This window comes from Hypanus sabinus, chromosome 6 (assembly GCF_030144855.1).
Source record: "Hypanus sabinus isolate sHypSab1 chromosome 6, sHypSab1.hap1, whole genome shotgun sequence".
Lineage (NCBI taxonomy): Eukaryota > Metazoa > Chordata > Chondrichthyes > Myliobatiformes > Dasyatidae > Hypanus > Hypanus sabinus.
The window spans coordinates 148,087,316-148,114,686 of NC_082711.1; the positions used below are offsets into that span (position 1 = coordinate 148,087,316).

Genomic DNA, 27,371 nt, shown 5'->3' on the forward strand with positions numbered 1-27,371 from the left:
TAAACCACATCTTGTTCTTCCTACCAAACAAAGTACTTTATTTCAGTTCTCTGCTTTAAATTTCATTTATGTTTACCCAACTCACTAGTTTACTTATGTCTTCTTGCATTCTGTTATTAATTTCATTGTAACAGAATCGGACTTTTGTTTATTAAACAATATTTCTCCACTGCTGGTCAATAATCAAAAGAAAATTAAATTGCTTAGAATTTTATTCAAGGATAACGGTTGCTGGAATAACAGTCAGGTCATGTGATGAAGGTGACAGTCACACTATTTTACATAAAGATTGCCAGTACAGTAGATTTCAGTTAATTGGGTCATCGTTTAATCAGGACAACCACATATTTGGTAAAACTCTTGAAGAACATAAAGAAATTGAGTAAATCGCCAGGATTCCCTTAATGTATTTGGGACATTATGCCACCTAGTTGGGGCAGGAGTCCGTTGCCAAACAATTTCTAATTAGCATCAGTCGAGTGGCTATTAGAGACTACACTGTGCTTACAGCAGTTTTTAAATAATGTCACTTGTGTGTTTGTGTTCAAAAAGCAATTATTTTTGTCACTAATAGTTGAATAAAGAGCAAGACAATTCAGAACTGTTTTATTCATTAAAGTTTCAAGCTTGAAGCTGCCAGTAACAGCCAGGAGTGAAAATGAAACAAGTTCACAATTTCTACAAGTTAAGAACCATGAAGAATTTGAAGGTATCAAGAACCATCTTGAATGTTACAACGAAAAAGATTTGGAGGATGCAGTCTTTGAAAACACTGCTTGAAGGCAATCCACTATCTGCACTAGGTGTCTGCACTGGTTTTGTTCACTTACAGCCAATTAAAAGAACATGTTAGAATACACTGAATGAATTCCTCCATCAATAACTACTAGGAACTAATAACAGTTTTATAGTACTGTAGTAGTTTTGGTTGTGTTCTAATTTATTCTGTATTTCAATTAAATGCATATATAAATAAATGGCAGTTTATCTTTTTTTTAAACACCTTTTCAACTATTTCCATGAAGCTGGCTAACTGGGCCAGCCACTTAATTGGGCCAAAATGTTCTGGTCCCAATGTGTCCCAATTAACCTGACTCCACTGTATTTGGCACAATAAAGATTGGCAATATATTTCCATCAGGATGGAGTGGGGCTTGAAGGGGAACTGGCAGGTGGTATTTCTGGTGCTCTTGCTGCCCTTGTCCTCTAGATAGATAGTGGTTTTAGAAGGAGCTGACATAGAAACAGTTTTACATCACTGATTATACTCCCTCTTCCACTTGGTATTTTTGAAAAGTGTGCAACATTTCAAACGATCAAATCCTACAGAACAATCACCAAAGCAAAATAGAATATTGCTGAAGATGATTGATCAAGTGGATAGATACTTTATTGACCCCGGTGTCACAGTAGCATTACAAGTGCACAGATATACAAATATTAGAGAAGAAAGAAAGAATTTTAAGAAGTTCCCTCAAAAAGGGGGGGGGGGGGGTCATCACTTTCCTGGCTATAGGTTTATTCATTATAGAGCCTAATGGCCACGGGTAAAAATGACATCATATAGCACTCTTTGGAGCAGTGCAGTTGTCTTAGTCTATTCCTAAAAGTGCTCCTCTGTTCAGCCAAGTTGGCATGCAGAGGGTGTGAAACACTGTCCAGAATTGCCAGGATTTTCCGTAGGGTCCTTTGTTCTACCACAGCCTCTGGTGCGTCCAGTTTGACTCCCATAACAGAGCCAGCCTTTCTAATTAGTTTATTGAGCTTGTTGGCATCACCCATGTTGATACCATTGCCCCAGCACACCACCGCATAGAAGATTGTACAGGCAACAACAGACTGGTAGAACATGTGAAAGAGAGGCCTGCATACTCCGAAGGACCTCAGTACCCGCAGGAAGTAGAGGCCACTCTGGCCCTTCTTCTACTCAGCCTCTGTGTTGGTGCTTCACTTAAGTCCAGGTGCATCCCCAGGTACTTGTAGGTCCTCACCACATCCATGTCTTCATCATCAATAGTAACAGGGAGCAGTGCAGGCTGAGTCTTCCTAAAGTTCATCACCATCTCCTTTGCCTTACTGATGTTGGGGTGCAGATGATTCAGCTTGCACCATTTGACAAAGTCCTCCACCAGGGTCCTGCATTCTTCCTCCTGTCCTCCCTTTATACACCAAACTATTGCTGAGTCATCAGAGACTTACTGCAGAAGGAAGCAATGCTGCAAAGCCCATTTGGCCCATTGCATCCATCTTGGTGAAACAGAAGTAAAGATACTGTAACAGATTTCTGAAGGAGAGCAGGTCTCTTTTCAACAGAAAAAATATACTAACTTTCTTTACTGGGGTTATGCACTAAAAGGTGTGCTAAAAAATTCCTGCTGTATTACTAATACTTTTCCATGAACACATAATTCCATTATTATTCTGTAAAAAAGATCAAACTATAATTTACATTGTGATTTTGCAGCATTAGGATACAGCATTTAAGATTCTGTTTTATGCTGCATCCTCAAACACATTTTGCCATACATTAGTTCTAACAGTGACACATTAATTATTCTAAATGATTAGAGAAACACAAAGTTTTTTTGCAGTAGAGATTACATCTATTAGCATAGTTATTCATTGTGTAATTCAACTAAAATTGAAACAACGAATATAAAACTATTATAGATTCCTTGCAGCCCAGCTAAACACATAATGGGGGTGGGGGAGAATAGACAATGAAGGTAATGGAGAAGACTGGAGAGTAATTCTGATGGTGGAAGAAAGGCAAACTCAAACATTAGGATTAAACACTATTGTGAACCAGTCTTTATTTATTGGGGTACAGTGCGGAGTAGGCCTTTCTGGCCCTTTGAGCCACATGCGCCCAGCAATCCCCCAATTTTTTAATGCTAGCTTAATCACAGGGCAATTCACAATGACCAATTAACCTCCCAACTGGTTTATCTTTGGACTGTGAGAGGAAACTGGAGCACCCAGAGGAAACCCACATGGTCACAGGGAGAACATATGAACTCCTTACAGGTAGCAGCAACATGAATTGAACTCAGCTGGCCTGTACTGTTAAGCATTGTGCTATCAACTATGCTATCGTGCCAACCCAATGTAAAATTACCTGTTATATTACCTGTAAGGGGTGGTTCTATCAGTTTATTTTTCAACATTAAACATTCTGAAAAATTTTGCAATGCAAGTTTCTGAAAGTGCAGGCAAATATATCAACTGGTTAAAGAAAACTAAGTAACGGAATAAACAGTTTAACTAATATTGAACGTTTTGAACTAATGAGCCTTTGAATAAGTAATGGAGGCAATAAGCAAAATCTAAAGTTAACAATGATATAGAAAGAAATTATGTTGGATGTGAGAAGGAATTTGAGACAAAGTGGGAGTACAGAAAAGAATTAACTGTAAGCAATGTGGAAAATGACAGAAGGAACAAAGTTTTTTAAGTGAAACTAGAACCCAACTTGTCACAAGTGACAAGTTGTTTTATTGGTCACTTAATAGCTGTTTGGCAAACTATTTCATTGTTAACTTAGTAAAAGCCTGAAAGACTAATACATCATACTGTGGATATATCCATTATTACACCTCAAAGTATTTTAACTTTTCTACTTACTCATTCCGAACCAATTCATTTAGGGCAGCTTTTTATCAAGAACAAACTTATTTATCTGCTGGAATGAAACTATGTTCAATTATGTCCATTTTGAGCTAGAAAGATTGAAGTGGCATTGTACAAGTATATACACATGTTCTTTAATAGGATGCTTATATATCACCCTAACTTTCCTCACTGAGTTTAATTGCACAATAAATAGAAACATAATTGCCTGAAATTTGTAGCTTATTTGAGCTTCGGTACTAGTATTCCAATGGCAAAGCATTGTAATTAATGATTTCTTCTTCTTCACGTGCTCCTGATGACTTAAAAATTATTTACATAAACCTGCCATCAGTTATCCAGCTATTATCGCTCTACTCTCACAAACTTGTAAATTGAGAAAACTAGAAAATAGATTCCTGATAATTGCTGTTAAATTATTACCTTTTTTAATTGTTAAGAACTCAAGAGTCTTTAATTGCACTTGTATACCTCTATAGCGTTCAATAATTCCTTTGGTCACTTCAAAATAAGCTTCGAATTTCAGTGAATGAGACAGCTAATAAATGTTTTGCCCAACAGTTGCTGACTCAAACTCACAACTACCACTTAAATAATGCCTTCAACTAACTAAAACCTCCAAGATTTGTACAAAGAAATAGGAGGCAGAATGCAAGAATAGAAAATCAGAACATCACTAGATATAGTTCAGAAAATTTGCAGCAGAGAAGGAAACCAAGCAGCCTGTGAAACCTGTATGGTGCTATAAATGTTTTCTATTTATGTATGCATATATAGTATTTCTCTACCAGAAGTTATTAATTCAACCAAGGCAACCAGTAGATAAGATAGGATCAATTAATACAAAAGGAGATGGAAGTCAGCAGTTTCCAAAGTGGGATTCTTAAAACATTTCCACATTTACGTTGCAATAAAGACTACTATTTGCAAAGTGGTGGTTAATAAGATTGAATTAAATATGTAATTAGAAAGGGCAACCCTTTGGCAATAAACAATTGAGGTTTTGAGGAGTAAATTTATTGTAATAGATTGATACTATTTCAGTTAATCAAATAATCTCATTTGTTGCTTTTACCACTTAGTCTCAATGGGGTGGACAGGATGGAAACCGGAATGAAAGCTTTCATTCAGATGGTGGTAGTGAGCAGACAATTGGAGAAGTGTGATAAATCATAGAAGAAAATGCAAGATAAATAGTTTGCAGAAATAAAGTTGCAAGAATTGAGGATAAAGTTTTGAAGACTGGGGTAACAATGGACATGAAGAAACTAACTAACAAGATTACCTTTTCTGAAAAGTAAAATAGATAATATCCAACAGTGACTCCAAATTAAAGAATTAAAGTGTGATATCAGTCTACTATTGCCAAATACTTTTACAATGCAAATTTCACATGATACCTAATTATAAGGGTAAATTGTACATGAGCTGTAGTTTGCCACTCACCAGTTATTACCCCATTCAATCATTGTTCCTGGCTGAAAAAATCACACCAATATTAAAACAATATTAAAATTCCATTTACAAATATGCATCAGGATCTCAGTATTTTAGTGATTTAAGACAGTAAATGCATCACAAATTTAAGGTGAAGACTTATGTAAACTAATGAATCATACACGGTATATAATCTAAATAAATCTAAAGAACTACACAAAGCATGAATTACAATTAAGATATTTTCCTCATACAGTTAATTCATTTAGTCACATCATCACCATCATCATGACCTAAAATGCTTCTTGACACAGTAACACTTAACTGGATCATCTGTCAGACTGTACAGCTATGTACATGTCACATCAAGCATGGTTAATATAGAGGCCAAGTACACTTGAGTTTAGGACTGGGGAATATCATTAGGGAATTCTAGACAGACTAGTTTCTTTATATGTAATTTCAGATATATTAAAACAGCACAAACACACATTTCAACCTTGAGATTCCAAAATTTGGATGCTCCTAAAGGATGCAGCAGAACAAATGGCTTGTTGTGCCTATGCTGGATCTTTCAACAAGCTAATTAATGTCACTACTGTGCTTTCCCCATGGGCTTGTACTTCCTTCAAGAAGATGCAGAAAAATGAAATTTCATAGTTAGAACTGAGTATGTGTTAACACTAGCTCCAAGAAACTAAGCAGAAGTAGGCTTGAGCCCAATAATGGAAAAAATAACAGAAGTAGGTGTAAGCTTGAAGCAGCGTGCAGGATGATCCAAGAAATAAAGTGTTAAATGTTGCATTTAAAGTCAATTTAGACTGCTACATGTGGTAGGTTTTGATTTGCTGGCCGTTCAACAGCAGTTATTGGGAAAGTCATTTTATGCTCAAATTAACGTAATCTGAAAAACTATTTCAAGTATAGATTTATCCATCACCATACATTACATTAATTTTGGATTCTATATATGTTCCCTAATAACCAATTAGTACATTAGTTTTTGCAGTTTTCAGTTATAATATCCTACAATGGTAATAATAAATGCAGAAATCACAAGTTCCTTACCCTGAGCTGGTATGATCTGAGTTCATAAATATTGGGTCCTGTCCTGGGCAAAGGTTCATTCCAGAAACTGAACTCTAAAAGCAATTGGTTTTTTCGGGAATGTAGCATTTGTCCCCTTTCCTTCCTAAATTCCATGAACTCCTGCAAAAAAAAATCTTAAATTTCACGAGTAGCAAAGGCAAAAATTCATACTAATTGGTCATCAGATCAAGAAACAAAAGGTTTTCAATAGGATACAGAATACAGATCCACTGCACTTTCCTTTACTATTTTAAAACCAACTGCTTCATTGCACATCAATTTATTCCTTCCTCAAGGCCAGCCTTACATCACAACAGCAAGAAAAAAAAGAATCTGTCAAGTAGTTGGGGGGAGAATGCAAAAAGGAACCCATTTTTAAACCCTATGCCTAATTTTATTCTTATAATTAACAATTTTTAAGAACATGAATTGGCTAAATGTCATCAGGGCAAAATAATTCTAGTAAATAACAAACTACAAAACTTGAAATTATAAAACACTTTTGCTCTGTATTTCTGCAATATATCAACTCCCAGACAAACAGCCCGACTGTTCAGGATGTAAGTCAATCTACACTTGGATAATACTTGAAGATCCTCTCAATTTCAGCCTCCCATGTAACCCCGATTTTCTTTTCATTTTAAAATCACTCTGCCACTGGGAGTTGCGCCATCAGCTCTAGGGTGTGGAATTTTTTTCTAAATCTCATTGCCTCTCTACCTTGAAATGCTCCTTAAAATCTACCCATCTCTAATACAAATTCGCTGTCAGATTTTAATCTGACAATGCCTCCAAGAAAAGAATGCAAGGAAATCGGAGCAAAAAAAGGCTGAGTAGGCTCTAAGATCACCAATCAATCTGATCATGTCTAATGAGCCCAGGTCTCATCTCCTCAGCTGTGGTAATTCCCAAAACCCCTCAATCCCCTGATCTTTCAAAATTTAAATCCAGGAGAAATTGTAAAAAACTGTTCACTACGTCACTTGCATTATCATTTATGCAGTAAAGCATATTACTACATTGTGAATGCTATCAATACAAATCGTTGGTGTGTATTGTGCATGTCTGCCACATCATAATTTTTTTAATGAGAAGGAAACAGTTTTAAGTCATCAATGTCATCAACCTAAAATGTTAACACGTACACTGAAGCTGAATGAACTGCTGAGAAATTTTAACATTTTATTTTTTTTTAAAAAGGGGGGATAATTTGTTTTGACATAGGTACATACTGCAAATGGAAGAAATTCAACAAGAAAGAAAAAAAGCACGTTTCCTTTTCTGAGATTCCTTCCTAGCACAAAACACACTGGCTTATATATGCAAGTTTCAAGTTTTCTACTGTTAAATATAAGAAACACCATTGTACAAAAGAAAAGGTGTCCAACTCAGATGTGTCTTCTCTAGTAAGTTTTATATGTAATCAAAGAAACTGCTGTAATACTTCAGAGGATAAACTGTTTCTCTTTCCACTGATGCAGTTTATGCTACAGATGAAATCCATTTTGTCAAAAACTTTCCTCTTCCACAAGTGCTACATGGCATATAGGGTCTTCCAACAATTTCAGTTTTATGCAGCTTTTTGATTTTCATCTGGTAAAGGTAACAGCAGTTTAAACACAATGGTTAAAGCATTACAGTCAATGGATGGACTTTCTTAACTGTATTATAGCTCAACTGCTTTACCTTGTTTTGCCTCAGTTTATTCATCACCTCTGTAAGTGCAGGGTAACCTCCACTGTATTTCCACAGATGGACTGAAAAAGACCAAGATAAAGGAATAGCAGGTTTTCTCCATTTCATACTTCAAGATTAGACCATAAAACCATAAGTTATAGGACCAGAATTGGCCACTTAGCCCACTGAGTCTGCTCCACTATCTTGGAGCCCCAATCTCCTGCTGTCTCCCCGTATCCCTTCGAGCCCTGACCAATAAAAAAATCTATCAACCTCCGTTATAAATATACATAAAGACTTGGCCTCCACAGCTGCCTGTGGCAAAGAATTCCACAGATTCACCACTCTCTGGCTAAAGAAATTCCTCACCTCTGTTCTAAAAGGAAGCCCCTCTATTCTGAGGCTGTGTCCTCTGGCCTTAGACTCTCCCACCATAGGAAACATCCTCTCCACATCCACTCTATCAAGGCCTTTCACCATTCAATAGGTTTCAAGAAGGTCACCCCTCATTCTTCTGAACTCCAGTGAATACAGGCCTAGAGCTATCAAGTGCTCTTCATATGACAAGCTATTCAATCCTGGACTAACTTCTGTGAACCTTATTTGAAACCTCACCAGTTTCAGCACATCCTTTCTTTGAATCACAACCAAAGCTAATGAAAATTCTGGATGGACACACATTTTATAAATATTGCTAAAAGGCAAAATACTGTGGATTCTGATTAATTAGGACACATCAAGACCAGTATGTTTTGGCCCAATTAAGCAACTGCCCAATTAGCTGAAATTTCATGAGAGCAGTTAAAAGGTATAAAAAAGACAAACTGAGTAACAATTCATTTTCCTAACAGTTATTAATAGTGGAATTCATTTGCTGTGTTCTTTTGATTGATTGTAAATGAACAAAATGAGCAGACACCTAGTGTAGATAATGGACTGTCTTAATGTAATGCTTTAAACAATTACATCCTTTAAATCTTCATTTTCATCATAACATTCAAGGTGATTGTTGATACCTTCATAATTCCTAACTTGCTGAAGTAGCGGAATTGTTTCATTTTTACTCCTGGCTATTTCTGGTATCGTCAAGCCTGAATGCTTGAAATAACAGTAGGCAAAAGAGTTCCAAACTGTCTTACTGCTAATCGCTCATCAACTATCAGTGGAACACAAGCACATGCAACTGATGCTACTTAAAAACTGATCACTCTCAGAATGGTATAGTGGTTAATAGCCACAGAGTGCACATGACTGATGCTAGCTAGAAACTGTTCAGCAATAGTCTCCTGTCCTAATTAAGTGGCAGTGTCCCAAATCAATAAATGGAATCTGGGCTATTGTCTCTATTTAGTTTTTGCTCTTTAAGAGTTGTCCCAAATAAACAGCTACACTGATTAGCCAATCACCCTGTTAACAAAAATTCACTGTATTCATTTCTGGGTAGTTGTAAAATGAAGTTAAAATTAATTTTCACATGGCTTCATACCACCAATAGAAGTCTGAAATTAAGTTAGTTAAATTAAAATTATTGACCATGTCCATACATACATTTAGAGATAGGATTAGATAGGTTGGTTCTATAATCATTTTTAATGGGTATCAAAAGGATTTGTTAAGCCTCACAATAGGCAAGATGTCACAAAAATTAAGATTAGTACTATGCTTCAGTAACAAAAAACACTTCAGGATGGAATACATCATAAAGAAGATAAAGTGTTCCAAAATTAAAACTACAATCATGTTTATGTAAATAAAAGAAATCTAACTTTAATTAATTACCACATTTGGTAAGCAAATGCTGGATGCACCCAAAACCTGCCGGTTGCTTGTCCACCTTTTTCATACATTGTTCTCATACCAGCTGTCTCTTGTCAATCTGTCTGGTCCAGATGAAGCACCTTGACCCAAAATGTCTGATTGCTGAGTTCCTCCAGTGCTTTTGTGTGCTGCTCTTGATTGCCAGCACCTACACTCTTGTATCTCAAGTTTTAATTAACATGCTTTGCCATAATGCTAAAAAAAAGTCCTAACACATACAAATAAAATATTTATATAACTCGTACCAGCTTGATCCTGCTCTCCGTACCATGTATTCCATGTCCCTACGAGCTCACAAGGGTATTTGTCATCTTTGTGAATCTTCGGTAATACATCTATGCTGCAAAAAAAAACAAGGAATGTTAATTGTAGACATTTTGTAACCTTTGCAATTTCTTAATATTCTAGTCCAATGGGCTAAAACCTTTGTCACCCAAAACTATATAGATCAGCGGCCTGCTTTTAGGAGAATATTTGGGAATATAAACTGCATCGGGATATCCACTTTGATTACACCAGCATGCTGCAGTACTAGTTTGTGTATTCAGTCTCCCTGCTTACTCTTTCTTCAAGCAATTCGCTCTAACAACTTGTGAGATTATTAAACTTTGACATGTTGATACTGCACTCCTATGCCTGGATTCTTGAGTTTGGGATTAATGTGTTGACACAAGAAACAGAATTTTATTTAACTGGTGCATTTTCTGCAATATCAGAATTTTTTGAAGGATTCTTGTTTTAAGCAGACAACTTATTACTTTTGTTTTCAATATTTAATCTGCTTAAGTATACATAACAAATAATAACATACAAAGTCGAATTTTGGTATTGTAGATTTTAGCTCATCTGTTTAATTACTGTACACACAATTACCCACAATCTTTAATATAGCTCATGAAGCAACTGTCTTAACTTAATTCTCAAACCCAGTATCAACTCTATTTTCTATATCTCTATTTAAACTGCCAATGTTTAACTGTCAATGAATCAGATTGCAAACAAGTTTATTCTTCTTAGCAAAGTAACTTTTAATGTGAACCATGACTAAAGTTGGGGGATATATTTTAGTCATTAATCATAGTAACTTTCAATTTTGTATTTCATTTGTAATTGGACAAGGGGATTAAATGTGGAATTTGATACTTCGGTATTCTATTAGAAATATTTAATTAGGGATCCAGTATTTACTGAATACTTCTGGACTCTTGATGACTTTTGTGGGTTGGTGTTTTATATTTTGTGTTTTTTGCTCTTTTTCTTGCATGTTAGGGAGTGGGATTTGATGGTTTCTTTGAATGGGTCCCATGGTTTTCTGATTCGTGGCTCCCTGTGGGAAGACAAATCTCAGGGTTGTATACTGTGTATAAACTTTGAAAATAAATTTATTTTGAATCTTTCATGAAATGTTGATCAACTAGCTGACAGTGTTGGAACCCATGTGGCATGGTAATACAAATTCTCTTCTACTTTCTGCAATTGCCTCCAGATATTGTCATTCTTAGGAGCAGGAAGTGGATGAAGGGCAAAATGGTATTTTTTAAAAACTGGGTTTAGCAGGCACTGATATGCCTCGACACCTCATGCATTTCCTTAAACATCTATTTGATGCCATTTTTATTTTTACATCTAAAGGGTGAAATTTTTTTTGGAAATCAGATTTAAAGTTGAAATTATAGTGCAATATGTTGACCTTTTTGAAGTTCACCAATTCAAGGGGATGGGCCGAAAATTTTTAAAACAACTTCAGAGAAGACATAGTACAATAAAATGAGAACTGTATTAAGAAGTCTACACAATAAAACTATATATAAACACATTTAACATTTTCACACTCATGATTCAACAAATGACTGGCTACTAATTTTATGCGGCAAAATAGCATTAAATCACCAAAATGTATTTTGGGAATTTACCAATCCAATGATGCTAACAATACTACAAAGGACATTTCCAAATGGTAAATAATGACCTAATACAAAGTTACCTCAGTTACCCTTATTAGAGGCTACAACCTATTCAAAATACAGTAAAAGCTGTATACAAGTTGTAAAAGCAAAATACACCAACCACAAATAAATTAGCTGCTCAGCAAGAGAACAGCAGTGTCAGATTCTGAGATAATATTGTTCCTGCAATGTCAACAGATCTCATAATTGAGGGCGGCACAGTGGTGTGTCCATTAGAGCTGCTGCCTCACAGCATTAGAGACCCAGATTTAATCCTGACTGCACATGCTGTCTGCTTGGAGTTCGTGCGTCCTCCCTGTAATTGCCTGCATTTCTGCCAGGTACTCCAGTTTACTCCCATACTACAAAGTAGGTCAATTGACCATTGTGAATTATTCCTATCGTGAAGATCAGTGATAGATTCAGGAGAGAACTGAGGGGAATTTAGCGAGAATAAAATGGGATTCATGTAGGATTATTGTAAATGGGTGTTTGATGGCTGTTATAGACTGAGTGGCCAAAGGCCACACTGTCTATGAGACCCACTTTCTCATTAGAGGCAATCTAAGTATTGATTTGATTTGCTAAGCATTATTTTATAATGCTTCATTTTTGAAACTACTGGGGAGATTGCAATAAAACAAGGGTTAAAGACAATGGCCAGGCAAGCATAGCTGGGGGCAGTTGTGGTCAAGAGAGACCACTGAAAGCACCTCTGCCTACTACAGACAAGATAGCTGGGGATGACTGTGGCAATATATACTCAAGTCAGACGAGTGAGGTCTCTGTGAAACTTTTCTAGAAAGGCCTTTAAAAACAGAGCGCATCTTTACACAATATGGCATATACACCCAACATTAAGGGACAATTGCTTTAGTAACTACAAAATATTATTGGCTGTCAGCTTGTAATTTTGATTAATTTTTCACACCTCTACTGTAAAAGGCTATTGACAAGCAAGGAGTTCAAACATACAATATACAAATGGCTTATATTCATAAATGATAAGCCTATTCTGTATAAAAATACAGAAAATGCTGGAGGAACTCAGAAGGCCAGGCAAAATCCATGAAAATGAACAAGCAGTATCGTTTCGGCCCAAAAGCATGGATGCGACCTGACCATCTGAGTTCCTCCAGCATTTTGAGTATGCTGCTTTGGATTTCCAGCATGGGCAGAATCTCTTGTGTGCTGTATAAAAATAGCAGTTTTTTGTTCACACTTCAGAACAGTGTGGATGACAGGGGCCATGCTGTTCTCCTTATGCACAACTAAAATAAAAAAGATTGTGTGAGTCGTAAGAATGCATGTGTTTGGGCCCTGATACTTTATTATCAGTGAAGACAATCCTGTATAAAAAAAAAGTTCAGTAGGTGAGCAAAAGTTAAAAAAGGAAAGGACACAGGAAGAACAGGCAAAGTATAAAACTACCTCAGTTTTTGAAAAGAAACAACTAGCATCAGTCTGAGGATGAACTAGAAGCTGTACCCCTGCTTTCCCACGCACAGTTTCAACAAGGCCCATGACAAGTGGCGCCTCCAACACTCGGTGAGGCTGGCATCAGTTGGCACCCAGCCACAGGCAGCAATTACCAATAGCACTATGGGAGATGGAAGGTAGAGGCAATGAGCAAAATACTGATTTAAATGTATCTTGAACTGATCTAGTAGGAACTCTAACAAAATGTGTCTCTCACACTGTAGATTGGCATTAAAAAAAAGTATCGGACAGAAGACAATAATGTTAATGAATATGTAGAACTTGTGCGTAAGTGTTTTATAGTGTTCCAGGTTCATTTTAGAAGCAGTGATGTCCATCCTAATAAACTATTGTAAATAAATTGCAACATGCAAGTGTTTTACAATATTGCCAAAAACAATTGCAACATCAAGGGATTAAAGCTGTTAAGGGGAATGGGGACAATACTTGTGACTGCCCCATTATAGCCTCTGGACAATATTGTATGTTGCTATTAAAGTATTGCGATAGCTGTCCTATATAATTTAACTGCTATTTTAACTTACAGTTCTGTTTTATATATAACTAAATTGACAGTAACCAAATTCAGGTTAAACATTACCTGTTTTATACACATACAGCTCATGTGTTCCACTTATGACTGGTAATTTTTATTTTGAACAGTGTAGTTGTTTAGATAATATTATTCTAAATGTGAAGTAAATTCTAAATGGGCTTTACAGTTCTTTGATCCAACAAATATAGAAATAGGACAGTGGACACAATAGGGGTAAAACATGTAAGTGTCTTCTAAGGGTATGCTTAGTTTGCAGACTGTCTGACCACTGGGGTTGAAGATGCCCTCAAGCCAAGGCAACTTTGATATCAGTTTCCACCCCCACTACCACCATTACCCATAGACTATGCAGTTAAAATAAGCTGTACACAGACTGTACTCAAGAAGTTGTGCGAGTCTAATTCTGACCACTGTAAAATGCCACCTGATGTACGCTCATATGCAACTTTTCTTTGATGGCTTTTCCTTCTGAGCTACTACTGGGGAAAAAAATCAGTAGAAAATTTTACTGGATATGTGGTGTGTGTACATCATATAACAGCTGAGGTGCCACAGCCACCTTCAAGAATGGGAGATTCTCGCCCATAAGCAGCAACTGTATGATTTGTCAGAGACATAACCCCAAAAGTCACTGCCACCTATCCGCCACTGCTGGGCCCTGCTTGAGGAGGTTATTTTTACATTTCCCTATGGACTTTATGCAGTTGCCTAAATGTTTGGGTTGTAATTATGCACTTGTTATTTTGTTTGTTATCTTCATAGGCAAAAGCTTATCCAACTCAGAGAAATGATATAGTAACTTTTGATTATTTTATTATGAGAATTTATTTCTTAGTTTGCAATCCCTGAGAAAAGTCTTGTGATAACTGCCCTCACTTTAGGAATAAAGTTATATTGGAATTAATATAAGCCTTATAGCATAAGCATAATTTCTCCTGCCCTTACTACCATTAATCTTACAGGGCAGCTGAAAGACAGAACAGGGTGCTGAAAAACAGGTTAGCTAAATTGTGAAATGAGCTCAAGCTAAAATAGCCAGAAGCATGTCCACTGGCCCCTATGACAATGAGCTGCACTCCAAACTGCGTAACGCTCCTATCTCTGCATGAGATAGTTTTGGGACATCCCTTGTGCTTGACACTCATCTCTTTTTTAATGAAAAACAGACATCCATACTATGTGAAAGCATATTGCAGTATTGTACAGCACTAACACAAGCTCTTAGAGGTTCCTATCAACAGGTACTTGACACCCAGAAGAAATTGCTGGCTGCAGTATCAGCCCTACCATCCCAGAGACTGGGTACTGGAGAGAGCCTACAGATGAAAGAACTGTCTGGAACCCCACTATGAAGGTCCATCTCAAGTGTTGCTGACCACATTTACTGCTTTTAAGATCCAAGGAAAGCTGACTTGGATGCACATTAAGCCAGGAGTGCCACTGGACCGGGACTGATGGACTGAACTCTTCTTGATCTTTGCTATTTGCCACCTTAAATAGTATTATTTGTTTTGAGTGACCTGGACATCTAACTTCCACCTAAAGGCATAAGTAGCTCATCACAGTAACACTCCTAACATTTTCCCTCGCCTTAGCTTTGAATATGCATAGTATACACACTGGTCAGGTTGTTGGGTGCTCTCCAGAACGGGCCTATACATTCAGAAGGTGGTTTGTCAATGCCTGTATACCCCTGGATAGTAATGAGTTTGGTTCTGTGTTTTACTTTGATAACAGAATGAGAATTGTATGGGACAACATTGCCCATAGAAATGAATCTTACCAATACAACTGTTTTGAAGGAGAGAACAAACCTATTTATAATGGTTGCATAAACCCCCTGCTCTGGTGCTGCTTCTTGGGTGAAGTATATTGGTACGACCATCAAGGGATGGGACTAGACTTGGGTAACAGTACATGCAATATCTATATTACTAATGACTCTCCAAATGCCATTAATGGTGTTTACTAGTTAAGTCGTCGACAGGCCTATCACTGGCTGCCAGGGGTACCTCTTCAAAATGTGATCTTTGGCCTGAACCAAACCCATGGAGAGGTCATTGTTATCTGGCCTATGTAGTACCATAGATGTTCCATCTGCCCACTCTCTCTCTCTACATCCTATTGTGTGGAGCTGCCATCGAAGGACTATGGAAACTGAGTGTGTCTGGATTGTAATGTGCCTGTTCTGGAAACCTGCCAGAGTAGCTTGTGAAAGCATTAACTTGGTCATAGCATTGCTGGAGAAATTGGCCACCACCATAGTCTTAACACTACACAACAAGAACCAGGCCATCAATGACATTACTGCCGAAATGCTGGCAAACCACATTGTGGCCCCAAAATCAAACTTTGATAATAAATTTCGTTGAACTTGAAAGTACATATATGTCACCATATACAACCCTGAGATTCATTTTCTTGCAGGCATACACAATAAATCCATAATTGAATAACTAAAATAGAATCAAAGAAAGACCGCATCAACTTGGGCATTCAACCAGTGTGCAAAAGAAAACAAACTGTACAAAAACAAAAAGAAAGAAATAATAATAAATAAATAAGCAATGAATATTGAGAACATGAAATGAAGAGCCCTTGAAAGAGAGTCCATAGGTTGTGGGAACACAGGATGGGGCAAGTGAAGTTGAGTGAAGTCATCTCCTTTGGTTCAAGAGCCTGATGAATGAGAGATAATAATTGATCATGAACCTGGTGGTATGAGTCCTGACGATCCTGTACCTTCTTCCTGATGGTAGCAGCGAGAAGAGAGCATGTCCTGAGTGGTGGATGCTGCTTTCCTGCGACAATGCTTCATGTAGATGTGCTCAATGGTGGGGAATGCTTTACCTGTGATGGACTGTGCCGTATCCACTACTTTTTGTAGGATTTTCCATTCAAAAGCATTAGTGTCCATACCATCCTGTGGTGCAGCCAGACAATACTCTTCACTACACACCTATAGAAGTTAGTCAAGCTTTAGATGTCATACCAAACTCTTCACAACTTCCCAAAGAAGCAGAGGTGCTGTTGTGCTTTCTTCATAATTGCACTCATGAACTAGACCCAAGACAAGTCCTCCGAAATAATAATACTGAGGAATTTAGAGTTACTGACCCTCTCCACCTCTAACTCTCCAATGAGGATTGGCTCATGGACCTCTAGTTTCCTCCTCCTAAAGTCAATAATCAGCTCCTTGGTATTGCTGACATTGAGAAAGAGGATGTTGTTATTTGCATCGCTCAGCTAGACTTTCAATCTTCCTCCTTCTAGCACTAGACTTGCTATTATTAAAGAGAGGTGGTGCTTGTGCCATTATTAGCTAGGCATGTTGCTTGTGTGTTTCTGATATCAACAGCCAAGTATCCCTGATGAAACTATCACAGGGTTTCAGAGATTCTGCATTCTTGAAATTTACTAAGATCTACATTGTCCTCCACTGGACAAAGAGGAGGAAGTGTAGAAGTTGTCGTAAGGCAACGGTTAAAGATAACATCTAGGCAATAGTACTAATGGGGCAGTAGTGGTCAAGTGAGACCACCGTAAACACCTCTGCTTATGACAGACAGGCAGGGGTGACTGCAGCAGTGTGTACTCAAGCCAGACAAGTGGTGCCTCTGTAGTCAGACATTTCTAGAAAGGTCTTACTGAAACAGTCTCCCTTTACACAAGAAGGGATGCCAGAGACAGACGAGACAAGAATAACAGAAGTACGTGAAATACACCCAACCAATAAGGAACAATTTCTTTACTAATTTCAAAATGTCATTGGTTTTCAGCTCAAAGTCAGATTAATGAATATTGTGATCAATATCCACAACTGATAAGCTAATTCTGTATTAAAGACAGCAGTTTTCTGTTTAGTCTTCAGAACAGTGTGGGTGACAGGAGTTATACTGTTCTCCTTGTGCAGAGCTAAAATAAAAAGAATGTTTAAGTTATAAGTGTGTGCATTCTGGGTACAGTTACTTTAGTTATTTTGTTTTATTATTGGTGACGAACAAGCAAGTGCTCTTGTACCTGATAAATGATGTAGCCATCAGAAAATAAATCTTCAGTTTACAATATAACAAAGAATTCAATGCCATTTTAAATTATAAATCATGGACAAATGTACAGTGGTTCATATCTACCTCAGTTTTGTTGGCACACCTAATTAGCATACCAACACTCAGCTATATGAATAGATACAAATCCCAATCTTTGTGCATGCAATTTTAAACACAGAAATCTTGAACTCAGAGAATGAAAGATAAGCCAAATCAATGCTTCACGTTGATCACCACTGAGGATATTGGACATTAGTTAGGAAGCAGATAGGAAAGGGTTTTTCTAATGTTCTTAAGCAAGGGTCTCAGTCCAAAACGTCGACTGTACTTCTTCCTATAGATGCTGCCTGGCCTACTGTTCTCCACCAGCATTGTGTGCGTGGTGCTTGAATTTCCAGCATCTGCAGATTTCCTTGTTTCATATTTGTTGCATATTCTTGTTTCATTTTTCTAATTTTTAAAAAAATAGGAATTTTAATTTTTCAATTATTTATTTCAGTTTTGTTTCTCAACATCCTTGTAATTCAGCATTCAGAGTTGCCCTGCTTCACCAGCTATGTAAATCTATCATATTATTTTAGGGGTAAGTCTCTGATCTATACCATCTGTGGTCTCCCTGCCACCTGGATCTCACCACTCTAAGAGAGCAGAATGCCAACAATACATGCCTTTAATATCAAGCTTAGAAGAGTACAGGCTTTTTGAAACCAAAGGCTACAAGTTCAGGCAGCAGACAGCAAACAACATGATCAAGCCAGAAGTATCTCAGGTTAGTATGATCACATTATTTTTATCAAAATAAACTTGAAATTACCTGAATGCTAGCTACAGATTGTTAAGCAGATTATGCACATCAGGTCAAGCCTTTCTTCATTCAAAAATAAGAATATTTATTCCTGGACACTTTTTCTAATACAACTACTGGTACTTCATAAATAGTTCCAATCCCTTTAGCTAAAGTAATAAATAACTAACATAAGAGATTTTTTTTTAAAGTGCTACTGGCTGTTAATCATTTAGAAGATTAAAAATACGGTATTTTGGAGTAGTATTATGCACATTCTGCCACAGCTTAAATGAAGACAAATTTCTAAGATGAAAGATCAGTAAACTGAGAAATAGGTGAACTTCAGGTAATCATACATTTCTTTAGCCAAAATAACTTAAGAGATTGAACTTTATCTTACCAAAGCTTGTTGTAAGCCTCTAGGGATTCTGGTTTTACACTGTGAACTGGAAAGAAAATGTTTACAGTTAAACTGGGAAATTCTTTGAAAATAAGGCATCCCTTAACAGACCAGAAGACACTGTGAATACTTACATTGAATTTTGTATAGGCTGCTTGTTTCTTTTTTAGCTAGCAAATTTGAATGAGCATCTTTGCGTGGATCCACCTTTCTGACAAACAGCGATTTAAACCAGCTATCCTCCCTGTTGTTGAATGAAGTTGCAGACAATGCCCTGTATAGAAATGTGAACAATTACCTCAGAAAGAAATTGGGAGCATGGCTACTTATTTTTTGGACATTGTTTATTAGGTTAATCTTTATTTCCAAGCCCAAATTTACCCGGATAGTACGTATCAGCAGCTAATTATGATAATTCCTAGAGAGGGTGCAAATAATATTCTCGAGAATATTTCCAGGGATGAGGAAGTGAGTGAAGAATAAATTGGAAACTAAAGATCTACATCACTGCAAAACAATTATCCCTCCTTTTCCCCATTCATGATGTCTTCAAGCTTAGATAGGTTGACCACGTCATCCTTCTCCAAAGCCTCTACACCTTCAACCATCCAGATAGGAGCACATCAACTGGCTCCATTCTTATTTAGCCAGAGGCAGAGAATTACAAGCAAAGTCTTTCTTCTTCCGTAACTACATCATTACCTTTAGTATCATAGAACAGAACCAAACACAGATCTTCGCATTTTTCATCCACATCCCATAACATAGCAACATAGCTGAAAAACATATGCATGCTGACACTCAGTTTTATCTAAACACCGCCTCTTTTAACTATTATCTCCAATGATGATTTAAACCTTTTTTTACGTTTCCTGCAATGCTGTGAAGACCAAAACCGTAGCCTATTATTTGTCACAAACTCAAAACCCTAATCACTGACTCCTTTCCTGTTATTTTTTTTAAATTGAGTGACAATGCCCAAAATCATGGTGTAACATCTGATTGGGCTGTGCTTCAGTCAATGTATCTAGGCCTCCATTAGTCTCGATAGACCATGGATTTGCATCGCAGAGCAATGTGTGGTTAAGTGCCTTGCTCAAGGAAACGCACGCAGCCTCAGCCAAGGTTCGAACTAGCAACCTTCAGATCACTAAACAAACACCTTAACCAACTGGCCATGCGCCAACACAGTCCATGTACACATGTAATCAAACTATTTCTTCTTCTGGAACACTTCTCATGCACTTCTCAATACTATTGCAACCTCAACTCATCTTGTAATGCATTTGTTATTATTACCTATTGACTTAACTATTCCAATGTATTCCACATCAATTACTTCCATTCTACTCTTGTTAAGTCTCTGCTCTAGTGGAGCCAACGTACTCTTTTCTATTGACCATCACCCTCATACTTGGTGACTTACATTAATTCTCAATGAATCAGTTTTAAAATTCTTATCCTCAATTTCAAATTTCTCCATTGGCTTCCTCCCTATATTCTTCCTGTCCCAAAATTTTTAGGTATCTGTAATTCTTTCATATGTATAAGACTATAAGGTACTGGAGCAGAAGCAGGCCATTCAGCCCATTGGGTCTGCTCTGCCATTCAGTCATGGGCTGATCTAACTCTTCCAGTCATCCCCACACCATTTAATGCCCTGGCTAATCAAGAACCCATCTATCTCTGCCTTAAATGCACCCAATGACTTGAGCTCCATAGTCACCCATGGCAACAAATTCCACAGATTTACCACCCTCTGACTAAAGTAATTTCACCACATCTCTGTTCTAAATGGATGTCCTTCAATCCTGAAGTCATGCCCTCCTGTCCTAGACTCCCCTACCATAGGAAAAAGCTTTGCCATATCTAATCTGCTCAGGCCTTTTAACATTCAGAATGTTTCTCTGAGATCCCCACTCATTCTCCTGAATTCCAGGGAATACAGCCCAAGAATGCCAGACATTCCCGGTAACCCTTTCATTCCTAGAATCATTCTCGTGAATCTGCTCTGAACCCTCTCCAATGTCAGTACATCCTTTCTAAAATAAGGAACCCAAAATTGCACACAATACTCCAAGTGTAATCTCACGAGTGCCTTATAGAGCCTCAACATCACATCCCTGATCTTATAATCTATACCTCTAAAAATGAATGCCAACATTGTATTTGCTTTCTTCACCATCAATCTCAATCTGGAGGTTAACCTTTAGTGTATCCTGCACATCCCAGCATGCGAAGACTGCTTCGGTGGATCAGGTGGAGGAGACCCGGGGGTTCAATGGCTGAGAAGGTATTGCAGCAGTGCACTGTGGTGTGGCAGAGCACTTAAGAAGAAGAGGCCATCCATTACAGCCAAGGAAGTTGCCAGGCGTAACGATTCTTCGTGTCACTGGATCCTGACTTCTGAGTTCAAGAGAGGAGGATCGTCTCTGTGCATGGCTTTTCCACTTTAGTAGCTTTCACCACCGGTTACATTGGGCAAAAAAAAAAGGTTGGCTGGTAGCACAGTGAAATCAGTGCTGGGCTCGAGAACAGAGGTTCCTGAGTTCAATCCAGTGACAGGCCGCTCCTGAGTACGCTCTCTATCCGTGCTGCGTTGACGTCGAGCTCGCAACTTGGCCTCGTAAAAAACACTGCCAACCTGCACAATGTATTCTTCCTCGTACCCCGAGAGACAACTATATATATATATATGTGTGTGTGTGTGTGTGTGTGTGTGTGTGTGTGTGTGTGTATATATATCCATATCCTGCACAAGGACTCCCAAGTCCCTTTGCATCTCTCCCCATCTAAATAATAGTTTGCCCATTTATTTCTTCCACCAAAGTGCATGAGCATACACTTTCTATTTTCTATTTTATTTCTAATTTATACACATTATATTTCATTTGCCACTTTGCCTATTCTTCTAAACTACCCAAGTCTCTCTACAGGCTTTCATTCTCCCCAGCACTACCTGCTCCTCTGCCTATCTTTGTATCATCAGCAAATTCAGCCACAAATCCATTAATACTGTAGTCCATATCATTGACATACATTGTTAAAAGCAGCGGTCCCAATACCGAACCCTGTGGAACTCCACCAGTAACCAGCAGCCAGCCTGAATAGGATCCCTTTATTCCCACACACTGTTATCCACCGATCAGCCAGTGCTCCACCCATGCTAGTAAATTCCCCATAATTCCATGGGCTCTTATCATGCTAAGCAGCCTCATGTGCGGCACCTTGTCGATGGCCTTCTGAATATCCAAACCCACATCTACTGAATCTCCTTTGTCTACCCTGCTTGTAATGTCCTCAAAAAACTGGAGTAGGTTAGTCAGGTAGGATTTTCCTTTCAGGAAACCATGCTGGCTTTTGACTATCTTGAAATGTGCCTCCAAGTACTTCATAATCTCATCACTAACAATCAATTCCTACAACTTCTCAACCACTGATGTCATGCTAACAGGTCTATAGTTTCCCTTCTATTAAGCTTATTTGATTTTCTAAGAGCTTAAACAATAAATCTGCTCCCTAAACCTACCTGGCTATTTCTCTCTCTTCCATCCTTTACAAACTATTCCACCAGGCTTCTGATCATCTAGCATGATGCATGGTTCTGTGTAAATTTAGTTTAATAACACAACATGGAACCTGTCAAAGACACAACTTATGTGGCAATATCCATAAAAAGTGCGGTAGGGTGACATGGAGTAAAATAAGTGGGAATCTGCAAACACTGGTTAAAATTCAGAAATATAGGCTTGGGAACTAAGGTTAAATATGGTTAAATGTAAACCCATATATGATAAAATTATAAGTATAATGAATGATGATAATGTAAGTGTACTGCACAGAACAGCAGAATCAGAGAGGTGCTAGCAAACAGACAACTGAATCCATAAGAACATTAGAAAAGAGAATTTGTAGGAAGTACTAGTCTGACATCACAGAATATGTTACATACTTTACAAAGTCAGCACCCAGAGATCCATAAAGGTCCTTCCCTGTCATATGCTTTTCTATATTCCTATTCTTACATGGACCCCCTGCAGTCTCTTTTCACTTATTGCTTAAATTATACAAAAGCAAGTTTTTCCTTTCCATTCAAAACATGTTCTGTTCAGAAGCAATGTAGGTGGAAGCAGCCATGAACACAATACAAGTAAAACCTCCCCATTCTTCGAGAGTAATATCTTAATTCAGAATGCCAAGGTAGTATCAAACAAATCATTTAGACAAATAGTCCAGAGTTACAAATTTTGATTGCAACTGAAAACCAAACTCAACACTGTGTGCAATGAGCATAAAATTAGGGGTGATGCTTAGCTTCAGTGCTTGGGGAACATAGCACACTTAATGTTGACCCTTACAGCAAGTTAAACTAGGGCAACATCAGGTCTCATAAAAGTTTCATGGCACTAATTTGAAGAACAGAAGGGACGTGAGTCCATGTCCCAATCAATATACCTATATCCCTTAATCAACTCTAGTTAAAAGTGCCATCTGGTCATTACCATAATTGTATTATATTGCACACTTTCTAAATAATAGTGACTTGCCTACAAAAGTATCTTATTACTGTAAATATCACAAATAAGAGTCTTATAAATGAGAGCCTTTGTTTCAATTTTGTAAATATTCAATATGATTTATTGAAAGGTTTGAATTTAAGATTTAATATTTCTTACTATCTAATCCTACAAACACAGTATCATTTTGTGAGTCCTGAAGAAAGGTCTTGGCCCAAAACGTCGACAGTTTGCTCACTACCATAGATGCTGCCTGACCTGCTGAGTTCCTCCATCATTTTATGTGTGTTTCTCTGGATTTCCAATATCTGCAGAATCTCGCGTGTTTATTATTTTGTTTACTGCAGCTTAGCTGCAAATAGATCATTTTCTCGCTTAGAATGAACGTACTCCAAAACAAATGTTGAAACGTTTCAGCTAGGGGACTGGCATAATTATCTGTGTAATTATAGAAGATGCAACTGTTACAGATAATGACCTTGACTAAATAAAATCTCCAAACCAAATCTCTCAAAAGAAACTTTAGAAATAAGGCTTAAAGCCCACCAGCTGTCGGCGATTCTGATGGTTGTAATAAAGTATATGATAAATTGATGTTGTTTTAACCGACAACTTTGCTGATTAGCGGCATTTTGTTAAAGATAGCGGCGCACCTGTCATTTGACAGAAAGAAAGCGGCCTGCTGACAAACTTTACCTCAGTTCACGCACTCCAACAACGCTCAGCCACAGGCGGCAAAACAATAGTGGGTGCGGATCTGTCCGTGCACTGACCTGGTTAGAGTTAACGTGGCGGTGCCGGCATCTAAAGATAAAACGCGGTGCTCGCTTCGAGGCCGGGCTGCAGCCCTCCTGGCACCGGTTACAACGCTCAGGAGAACTCTAGCCGCCATCTTGCCGTGGAGGTGACATTCACCCCGCAACGATTGCATATGCGCATGCGCCGTGAGGCGTCGAGGCGGAGACAAGTGGTCCGGAGCCGCTGTAATTCACGAACATGCAATGAGCACAATATATTTTTATTCACAGTTTTGTTTTTGTATTTGTGCTCATATGAGACTGCTTTAAAGGAGTGTTATGATTAACTGGCATAAATTTTGCGTTGCTGACTTTTGGTCCTATTGCTATGAGTTAGGATCTATGTTTAAGTGAAGCAATGGTGGTGGAAAGACTCTAGCAAAAATTTGAAGGTTCCCGAAGTTTACAAAAACGTTTAATTTAGACGTTTTTCATTGTTAAACTGCACTATCATTACATTTTGTTCCAGTTCACGTTGGCAGCTTTTTGGTCACAGAACTCGAATCCCACACTTTATTGCCAAATTTCTACACAAGTACAAATGTATGGAAAGAGTCTGTGGGAAAGCTTTCAGTGAATGATGTTTGGCCCCTTCACAAAGAGAATGTGATGTGTCATTACAGTGAAGCGAGTTGATGAACTATTGGATGGGGAATTGTGGAAGTATAAAGGAACTTAATAACTTCGAAAGTTGATAAATTGGTAGTCCAGAAGGAAATATAACTCAGACTGTTAAAAGATGTAAAGACATACATGCCCGTGAGTTTTCTATCCTGTCTAGACACTGTAGTGATGCCAGAGCATTGAGAACTACCAGCCTCTTCAGAAAGTAGAAAGGTATAAGCTGAGTAACTATAAGTTTGTTCGAGGGTAAGTTATTGGAATAATTCCTCAGGTACGTGGGGAGGGGCCTTAATTTGGAAAGACAAGACTATTTAGAAGACACATGAGATGGCAGATGCTGGAATCTGAACAACAATCTGCCAGAAGAACAATGAGTCAAGCAGTATCTGTGAGAGGACAGAAATTGTCGATTTTTCAGACTGAAGCCCCCCCCCCCTCCCATCAGGATTGAGAGTGGAGAGGTAAGATGGATTCCGAATTATTAAGATGACAGGCAGTTAGAGGATGTGATTAGACGTGGAGCTTGGAAGACAATGGCAAGTGAATGAAGTAAAGGGAGGGAGGGAGAGAGAGAGAGAGAGAATGAGAAAAAGATAGAACGTTTGGTGGAAAAGGGAGTGTGACGATGGGAGGCAGCTAGCTGTTAGAGCGAGATAAACAGGCGTACAGAGTTCTATCAGTGCGAGATTCTGACATGTAAGGGAGGTGAGAATAGGAGCAATGAGACAGAGGGGAACAGCCATTGGAACCAAATGCTGGTGATGGTAGGGTGTGGAAGCTATGTGTGAAGCCAGCTTGTAATCCTTCACCTCCCTCCGCCTATATATTCTAGCTTCTTCCCTCTTCCTTTCCAGTCCTGATGAAGAGTCTTGGTCTGAAATATTAACTGTTTATTCCCCTCCATAGATACTGCCTGACTGGTGATTTCCTCCGACAATTTGTGTGTGAAACCAAGTATTAAATTTTCTATGATTCTAATTATTAATAATTTTAAATATACCTGGACTCGCAGCAATTTGCCTATGGCCACAATAAGTCTATGGTGGACGTGAGTGGCTCTTCGAGTGGCCTTTGATCACTTGGACCATACTAGTACCTATGTCAGGTATTACAATTACAGCTCAGTATTTTAACACGATCATTCCTGTAGCTCTGATCGAAAAGCTCTAAAACCTGGGCCTCTGTACCTACCTCTGCAACTGTATTCTCGACTTCCTAACCAAAAGATCACAATCTGTGCAGATCAGAAATAACATCTCCACCTCACTGACAATCAACACTGGCATACCTTAGGGATGTGTGCTTAGCCCACTGTTCTACTCTCTCTACACCCATGTCTGTGTGGCTTGGCACAGTTCACATGCCATCTATATATTTGCTGATGGCACAACTATTGGCAGAATTTCAGATTGTAATGTGAGGGCATACATGAGTAAGATGTATCAGCTGGTTGAGTGGTGTTGCAGCAACAACCTTGCATTCAATGTCAGTAAGACCAAAGAACTGGTGGTGGACTTCAGTAAGGTAAGATAAGGGAACACACACCAGTCCTCGCAGAGGGATCAGAAATGGGAAGAGTGATCAGTTCTAAGTTTCTAGGTGTCAACATCTCTGAGAATCTATCCTGGGTCCAACATATCAATGAAGCTACAACGGCGGCTATATTTCGTTAGGGGTCCGAGGAGATTTGGTATGTCACCAAAGACACTCACAGGTTTCTGCAAATGTACCGTGGAGAGTATTCTAACTGGCAGCATCATCATCTGGTCTGGGTGGTGGGGGGGGGGGGGGGAGCTACTGCACAGGATCGAAAGAAGTCGCAGAGAGTTGTAAACTTTGTCAGCTTTATTATGGGCACAAGTCTCCATAGTATCCAGAACATCTTCAAAGAGCCTCAAAAAGATAGCATCCACCATCAAGGACCCCATCACCACAGACATGTCCTCTTCTCATCAGGAAGGAGGTACAGGAGCCTGAAGGCACACACTCAATAATTCAGGCACAGCTTCTTCCTCTCTGCCATCCAGTTTCTGAATGGACATTGAACCCATGAATACTACCTCACTACAGATTTAATGTTTATATTTGCACAACTTATTTAATGTAACTATATTTATTTATTTCACACATTTTTCTTTATTGTTATATATTACGTTGTACTGCTGCCGTAAAGCCAACAAATTTTATGATATATGCCGGTGATATTAAACCTGATTCTGATTCTGATATACTTTAACACTCTGTCATTGGATTCATTTATCTAATTAATGGTGGGTTAGGTCTAAAATGTAGGCAAATGTAGCAAAACTCAGTTTTTACTGTTAATAATTTTGAGTGATACAATATACAGTAATATTAAATGTGAAATTCTAATAAAGAAAACCAATAATTTGATAGCATTAATGGACCCTTTCGTCAGCCTTTAATCTTAAAGTAAATATTCATAACAATGATTTATTATGAGTTTGTCCCATGTGTCCTTCAATTAAACATTTTTAGTTGGCTTGATGATCAGCAGATGTTACTCCATTAAAAAGTAGGGGTTCCATCTTTGGCAAAAAGGTC

General features: G+C 38.1%; 1 protein-coding gene across 1 annotated transcript in view; it reads right to left on the reverse strand.

Moving 5' to 3' along the window:
• Positions 1-24,308, reverse strand: part of nipsnap2 (nipsnap homolog 2) — a 39,484-nt gene extending 15,176 nt beyond the window's left edge. The window contains exons 1-7 of the mRNA XM_059973168.1: positions 24,159-24,308; positions 19,003-19,142; positions 18,869-18,914; positions 9,897-9,991; positions 7,843-7,913; positions 6,136-6,276; positions 5,077-5,108 (exon numbers count right to left, since the gene is read on the reverse strand). Coding sequence (XP_059829151.1) covers positions 5,077-5,108; positions 6,136-6,276; positions 7,843-7,913; positions 9,897-9,991; positions 18,869-18,914; positions 19,003-19,142; positions 24,159-24,277 — 644 coding nt within the window. The 5' untranslated portion in view covers positions 24,278-24,308. The remainder of the gene's footprint in view (positions 1-5,076; positions 5,109-6,135; positions 6,277-7,842; positions 7,914-9,896; positions 9,992-18,868; positions 18,915-19,002; positions 19,143-24,158) is intronic.
• Positions 24,309-27,371: the final 3,063 nt, after the last annotated feature.